This window comes from Lathyrus oleraceus, chromosome 2 (assembly GCF_024323335.1).
Source record: "Lathyrus oleraceus cultivar Zhongwan6 chromosome 2, CAAS_Psat_ZW6_1.0, whole genome shotgun sequence".
NCBI lineage: Eukaryota > Viridiplantae > Streptophyta > Magnoliopsida > Fabales > Fabaceae > Lathyrus > Lathyrus oleraceus.
In genome coordinates this window covers 87,795,478-87,803,168 of record NC_066580.1, presented here as the reverse complement: position 1 = coordinate 87,803,168, position 7,691 = coordinate 87,795,478, and the positions used below count along the sequence as shown (strand labels likewise).

The 7,691-nt window shown below is 34.0% G+C and overlaps 1 protein-coding gene across 1 annotated transcript; it reads right to left on the bottom strand.

The window, feature by feature from the left end:
* Positions 1-406: 406 nt before the first annotated feature.
* LOC127122043 (ubiquitin C-terminal hydrolase 13) lies at positions 407-2,842 on the bottom strand. Its single transcript, XM_051052454.1, has 7 exons — positions 2,619-2,842; positions 2,438-2,526; positions 2,247-2,355; positions 1,745-1,813; positions 1,013-1,126; positions 726-781; positions 407-575 (listed from the first exon to the last, which is right to left on the bottom strand). The coding sequence occupies exons 1-7, from the start codon at positions 2,619-2,621 to the stop codon at positions 407-409; spliced, it is 609 nt and encodes a 202-aa protein (XP_050908411.1). The 5' UTR covers positions 2,622-2,842.
* Positions 2,843-7,691: the final 4,849 nt, after the last annotated feature.

Sequence of the window (7,691 nt, the reverse complement as noted above, 5' to 3'; positions counted from 1 at the left end):
GACAAATAGTCCACATTGTTTCCTTTTGGGAAAATAAGCACACGCCTATCAAGGATACAACAAAGTTAAGGGGAGAAAGTCACTGAAATTGAGTAAGCATAACAGAGCATATTGAAAACAGAAATTCATAAACCAATTTACTAAATCTCTAAGAAAAAATACCATTTATAAGTACCAACAACAAATACTTCTGAATAGAGCTTTTTTGTATTCAGCCTAGTAAAATTGTCAATTCTCCATGTGAATCTGGTTTGCGGGGGATCGACGACAGGCTGGCTCTCAACAGCTTTGGCAGTTTCAGGTTGAGCTACAACTAATGATCATCACAAGAAACAAAAAGAGCAATAACCCATCATGTCTGCAATTATCATAAAAACTAAAATATAAAGGGGGTGTATGGCATTACTTAAACTAGCATATCAGACAAATGATCAACGCCTCGGTACTTAATAGGCTGGGGTTTTGGTTGTTGAGAGTAGCAGTTGTGAGGGGTAAGACGTATTTTGGATGGATCATTCAAGCCAAGTTGTTGAGCTACTCTATCCACCACATCATCGTACGTATAAAGCCTTGACCTAGAAACCAATTTACTTAAGAGTATAAGAACAAGGATGGAAAGTTAAGCATAATAGTATAAATTCTCACACCAGCTATCTTGTAAAATAGTTCCATATCATCAACTATCAAATATAGTAATTAACTCCATCAAGTTCCAAGATGCTTACATCTCCAAGGAGAAGTCGTCTTCCTTGGGTCTGTCCAGAGGTCGAAAATGAACCACCTAAGAGCATAACAGATTGAGACTTTATTTTAGCTGTTAATTCTTAAAATATGAACATAATGAACTTCCAGATAACTTGCACATACAGGTATGCACAAGCCTGTGTACAGTGACCGTGAGCAAAGGTGCTTCAGATATTAAAAAAAAACAAGTAAAATTTTTGGAAGTTTTCATATTCACATCATCTAAAACAAAATAAACTACATATAGTAGGGCAAAAAATGAAAGAACCTGGCGATTATGAACATATTCTAAATATGATGGCACATCTGGATAGCGGACTTGTTGCTCATTATCCACCACTGAGGGAGCTTTCTGAAAGCATACAATGTCTCCATCCTCCAGCTACAAATAAAGAATCCAGTCAATATGCCAATAGAAGATTCAGTAACTCAATCAGAGAATCTGATTCATGTATTGTTTTTTCAATACTGGGAATCTATACATGGGAATTTGGATTCTCATTATTGGCAAAACCACTCCAAAAATATTCCCAATCTAAAGTGCTTCCATGACATTTTTCTGAACATGCTTACAATGCCATTCCAAGGGTGGTTTGCACTATTCTCAAGGAAGGGGAGTACTTTTAATTCATGAGTTGTTTAAACTACTTCGCCTTATATCTACTCACAGCCACACCGTTTCCACAAGCAGTAACTGACCGTAACTACCACCTCCCCAGAAATCTCCAGCTGCTAGAAATCAGCCACTCTGTTGCCAGCTGTAATCGACAGTGATCAGCCTTCAGCCAACCATGGCAACTGCCACCACCAGTCAACAGAATTTTATCATGCCCTGCCACTGTCGGAAGTTGACCAAAGCTAATCACTGAAATCTGACCACTCCAAGCAGTAAGCATCAGTCCCCCCATCCAGGATGTTTTGGACAACCAGAAATTGCAATCACCATTCCCATCTATGCTATAATCAAGATTTTCAAAAGCAAAATCAATTATGGACATACCTGGCTTGATCGGAATGTTACTTTCTTATCAATAGGTTCGCACATGACATTTGGCTCAAACTTAATCTCCTGCACAAAAACATTTTGGTTAATTCACTAATTATACAACTCATACGAACAAAGTCTCATCCAGATCATAAACAAAAGATGCACTCCAGCAACTAATTTTCTATGGAAGATGACACGCTCAACCTGCTACGTTGCACTAAATGTAATGGTTAAAACACAAAAATAGAACAAAATGTAGATATATTATTAGGTTTTTATATTGGATCTAACTTATACTTGTAGAATCGGCTTGTAGAGCGAAGGATGTCTCCCATTTAGAAAGTTATTATCAGGTTTTATCTCATTCAATGTGAGATTCATAAGGCACAACCCTTAGAACCACACAAAATCATGTATCGAAAATTGGCTTTTCTAATTTTAAGCATATGTGGATGAATCCTGCTTAAATTCTATATAGATTATGACTGAAATAAAGGAAATAGTACAAACCAACCTCATAAAGTACAATATCTTCTTCAGGATCATAACCAGCCATTTCATTTAGCCTTGTTAAGATTTCTGATGGCTTGCCAGTACCCTTCACAAAGAGTCTTCCAACATAGCTGACATTACAAGGAAACAAATCATGTGTCAATCCAGGTTCTACACATAAAATATGTAAAAACAAAATAAATAATTCAGTACCGAAGCTCCTCTTTTTCAGGATCATATAGCTTAAAGAAAAGTAATATATCATCTTTTGTCTTGTCAGGTGATGCAATGGGACATAAATCCTACAGAAAAGTATAGATTTTCAAAAAGATTGTGTTTGGATAATAATGTTTTGTGCTATTAAACAGTATACAATATCCATAATGTATGTTACCATCCCCTTCTCCACCTCCAAAAACAACTTTAGTTCTGCATTGTGAACCTTGTTTGATACTTCTCTCAACTGTCCGACCTGCCAAAGCACTCTCAGAATTGAGCAATAACTAGACAAGAATTTGAAAGATCTGACCACTCCCAGAACAAAAAATACAAACCACAGGCCCAGAAAAATATGGAATATACATACAAATAAGTTGCACTTTTTTACTTTGAAGTACAAAACAGTGAGCTAAAGATGGAATAATAAATAAAAGACAACGGAGAACCCACAACGCATAATCCACTTTACAAGCAATTCAATTACATGAAACAAAAGCTGAGAAAACAGTAAAACACAGTTCCTAAAAATAAGAGAATTTCCAAACGGATCAAAAGAACCATAAAACAATAAGTACCTTCCATGGGCTGGTGGTTGTTCTCAGGCAAATCAGCATGTGGCACGAGCACCTCCTCATCCTCTTACTGCTACACAAAAGAAAATACATCACACCCTAGTTCGGATCCACCACGATAACAAAGCCCTAAAATCAAAACCCGAAGTGCACAGAAAAAGGAAAATTGCGACGAAGTAGAAATCAAATTGACCTAAAACCGTAAAGCAGTTAATCGCGAGTTATGAATAAGTAGGAGCAGAGATAGTAAGTAGGAGAGAGATTGGGGAAAGACGTACGTCAATGGGAGCGGACATCATGACGGTCATGGTGGCGGGTAATTGTCGGAGGAGAGAGAGGAATTATGAGAGAGAAAGGAGAGGGAGTTGTAGAGAGAGAGAGAGAGTGGTGAGGTGTTGAAGAATGAGATCACCAGAAGGTGGTTTTCAGAGAAGGGAGAAGCAAAGAGGTCTTTGGTTTTTATTTGGGGGTTTGGGCAATTGGGAGATTTCGTGTTCACCTGTGGGCCTTTTGGTTTTAATTTTTTTTTTAATTTAAAGACTTTAGACAGCGCTTTATCAAAAGCGCTGACTAAGGTCTATATTTAAAAGCGCTTTCTAAAAGCGCTGTCTAAGGGGGGGTCTTAGACAGCGCTTTTAGAAAGCGCTGTCTAAGACCCCCCCTTAGACAGCGCTTTCATTATTTTTTTGGAACATTTTCCGTGTTTTATTTTAATTTTAACCTTAGACAGCGCTTTCTTTTAAAAGCGCTGTCTAAGATGCGCTGTTAAAAGTCATTTTTGGCGTAGTGCTTAGATTCAATTAAGATATCATTCCTTTTGACTGGAACATCTTAATTCTATCATATAAGAAGTTGTTTCGATTCGATACAGAGAATCTCATTTTACTATTTGAGATGCTGCTTCATCAATATGAAGAGCCTCATTCCAAATTTTTTAGAGATACTGCTCTAGTATCCTCGAAGAGTCTTAGATTCAGTTAAGACATCATTCCTTTGGTTTGGAATATCTTAATTCTATCAAATAAGATGTTGCTTCGACTCGATACAGAGAATCTCATTTTTGCTGTTTCAAATGTTGCTTCATCAATATGAAGATTCTCATTCCAGATTTTTTTAGAGATATTGCTCTAGTATCCTTGAAGAGTGTTAGATTCAATTAAGACATCATTCCTTTGGTCTGGAATATCTTAATTCTATCAGATAAGATGTTGCTTCGACTCGATACAGAGAATCTCATTTTTGTTGTCTGAGATGCTGCTTCATCAATATGAAGAGTCTCATTCCATATTTTTTTAGAGATACTGCTCAAGTATCCTTGAAGAGTCTTAGATTCAATTAAGGTATCATTCCTCTTGTTTGGTATATCTTAACTCTATCATATAAGATGCTGCTTCGGTTGATACAGAGAATCTCATTTTTGCTGTTTGAGATTTTACTTTATCAATATGAAGAGTCTCATTCAATTTTTAGAAATACTGCTCTAGTATTTGTGAAGAGTCTTAGATTCAATTAAGGTATCATTCCATTTTTCTAGAATATCTTAATTCTATCATATAAGATGTTGCTTCGGTTCGAGACAGAGAATCTCATTTTTCTGTTTGGGATGTTGCTTCATCAATATGAAGAGTCTCATTCATTTTTAGAGACATTGTTTTTCTAATCCTTAGAAAGTCTTAGACTCAGTTGAGGTATCCTTCCATTGTTGGAATATCTCGATCATGACATCTAAGATATTATTCTGACGATTCCCATTGAGTCTTAACTGTTTCATATTACCTTATGATAAATTTCCTTACTGTATTTCTCGCTGCATTTTATTTCTGCATTTCAAAGGACAAAATTTGGGTCTTTTCGTATTTAATTATCTTCCACCACGAATGTACGAAGACTGTTGTCATTCATACTTTCTAGTTTAAGGTAATTAAATAGGGGCAGCTGTCATACCCCAATTTTGTGTGGACATTTTAAAACTTTCATAAATTCAATTTTTAATTTCAATTTGCATCTTATGTATAGCATGACACGTATTTCATCATGAATAATACCTAAAATATCAGTCGGAATAAATTCTTGAATATACAGACAAATTGGTTAAATCATTTCTCAAGTACATGCAAAATCAGCGGGTAAAAAGTTTCAAAATTAAGCTTACAGACGCCAGTATTATTAATCTATGCTTCGCGTAGTTCAGCCTGGTGTGCTCCTTATATTTTTTAACGACTTTTTCAGCTGCATTTTAATCCGTTTGAGCCTTTTAACCGGTGAAAATTTATTTCAAAATTAAAAGAAACGCTGTATTTTTCCAATAAATATGTTTCGTGCTGATCATTTTAGTGCATCCGATTTAATTTTTTAAGTAAATTTTGTGCCCAACTTTTATTCATCATTGATCCATTTATTTTTATCTCTTAGCCAAAATAATCATTTGAATTAATTAGAATTAATTGGGTGATTAACTTGACTTTATTTTAAGTGGTTAATTTTATTTTATATTTTAATTCTTACGCAAAAACCCGTACCCATCTCCGGATATATAATCATCCGGAAACCACCATCTACATCATAATTTCTCCGCCGTACCATCACAACTCAACGACACCACCACTTACTCTATTTCCGATCGTCGCATTCTCCTTGTAGCCACAACAATAACCACATGTTTTCACATTCACCATAAACAACACATGAACTTCACTATTCATGTTGTGGAGACTTAAAGCCCCATTCGCAACTCACAAGCCGAACTCCGGCGACAACCTTCTTCATCCAAACCGTCGGCGACTCCCAAGTCTTAATCAAACAACCTTCAAAGCAACTCCTCATTGTTGGTGTAAAGCTCCTTTGCACTGCCATCTTCCGCCTTCGCACTCTGTCTTGCTCTAGTTGATCATTCACTTCCTTCTCTTTTATGCTTTAAACAAATTTTTATGTCATTGAATTTATGTGTTTTTCTAAAGTGAATTTGGGTTTATGTTTTTTAAAAAGGTTTGAAAAGTCAAACCAACATTCTTTTGCTTATTTTGTTTTACTAATCCTTTTATTTTATATTTACATGGAATTATTGTTTAAATATTTAAGTGTCATAATAGGTTGGATATAATAAATTAGGTTCATTGATGTGTACCTTATGCTGTAAATATCGTAGGAATGATATAAGCATGCTTGTGTCTGTGATTCGGTTCATTTTATTTCGCATTGCTTAAAGTTAGATATTTAATATGTATTGCTTAAGTTGTTTATTTGCTTATATATTTTTTCAAATAGTTTCATAATTAATTTTTATTAGTTCGATTAGGTGATTAAATCAAATTTTAAGCAAATGATGTTGATTATTCGTAAAGGAGAGTACGAATATGTAGGAACAACGTCTAGGAGAAAGACACCAATTAACTTTTTTTTTCTTCTCAATTTATTGTGTTATTTTAATTTGATGAAGTTTAGAAAGTGAAAATTGTTTTATTATTATTTACTATATCAATCTTTTAATTCATTTTATCATTGTGGAAATTGAATTTGGATGAAGTATTCGGTTGATATTCCTTAAGCCCATCAAATACCTTACACCTTTTAGATATTGTAAATATTTTGTGCTGGATTTGTTAATTTAAAATGGTTGTTATTTTATTTCAATGTAATCCATGTGATATGTAGATATAGTTGTGTTGCTACCGTTTAGACTTTAGTTCCATTGTTTTAAAATAAATTAAATTAATGGATTCGACATGTATATGTCGTTATTCCACCAAGATACAATATATTAATATAACACTTCGTCGCGTTATGATTTTGCGAAGGATATTAACCATGTTGTCATTTCGCACAAACCGGTTTGAGCACACCGATCCAATTAAATATATCAACAACATGACTTAATTCTTTCTCTTTAATTATAATAAATTAATTAATTAAATTTTGACTAATTAGTTAATTACTATTAATTAATTTTAATTAACTTGATTATTTGATTTAATTAAATGATTTTGATAATTAATCTTAATTAATTTAGTTAATCAATTTAATCGAACTTTAATCAATTAATTTTGATAATTAAATGTTGATTGACTTCTTTCGTTCCATTTCATCATCAATACAAAACCATGATTAAACCATTTAAAAAATCACACAACTCTCGATTCAATGTCGAGCCCATTTTCAAACACCTTTGCAAGTCCATCGCTTTTAAAGCATTGTCATCTACCTCACATAGCTTACTCTTGGGCTTTCTTACAATGAGACCTATTCGGTTATTAATTAATCGAGTAGATGATTGGTACACTAAAATAATCCAATTTATTCACAAACACACATCCAAGCCTCGATTCAACATCGAGTATTTTCTATTCAAAACAAATTAAGATACCTAATCACAATTAACACAACTTCATTTAGATATGAAAAAGGAGATGGTTTTGAGTTTTCAACTCTCCTCCTCGATTATTTGGATACGAGTTCTCTTACTCGGTTAGTCAAATAATTGTCATTTCTATCCACCTAAACACAATCAAAATGGATTATTTTTATGATAGTGAAATGGAAAGGGAGATGATTTTAAGCCTTTAACTCCTCTCCTTAATTGTTTGAATACGAGTTTTCTTACTCGGTCAGTTAGACACTCTTCATTTCTTTACAGATTTCTAAAACGGGTTAAATCAAAACACTCTTATAATAAGCTAAAT

What these genes read in the sequence shown, in the direction of transcription:
- LOC127122043 (XM_051052454.1), bottom strand. An exon ending in CCTGAAAAAGAGGAGCTTCG is followed by an intron (nt 2,356 to 2,437) that starts GTACTGAATTAT and finishes TTGTAATGTCAG; the next exon opens with CTATGTTGGAAGACTCTTTG. An exon ending in AAGATATTGTACTTTATGAG is followed by an intron (nt 1,814 to 2,246) that starts GTTGGTTTGTAC and finishes GTTTTTGTGCAG; the next exon opens with GAGATTAAGTTTGAGCCAAA.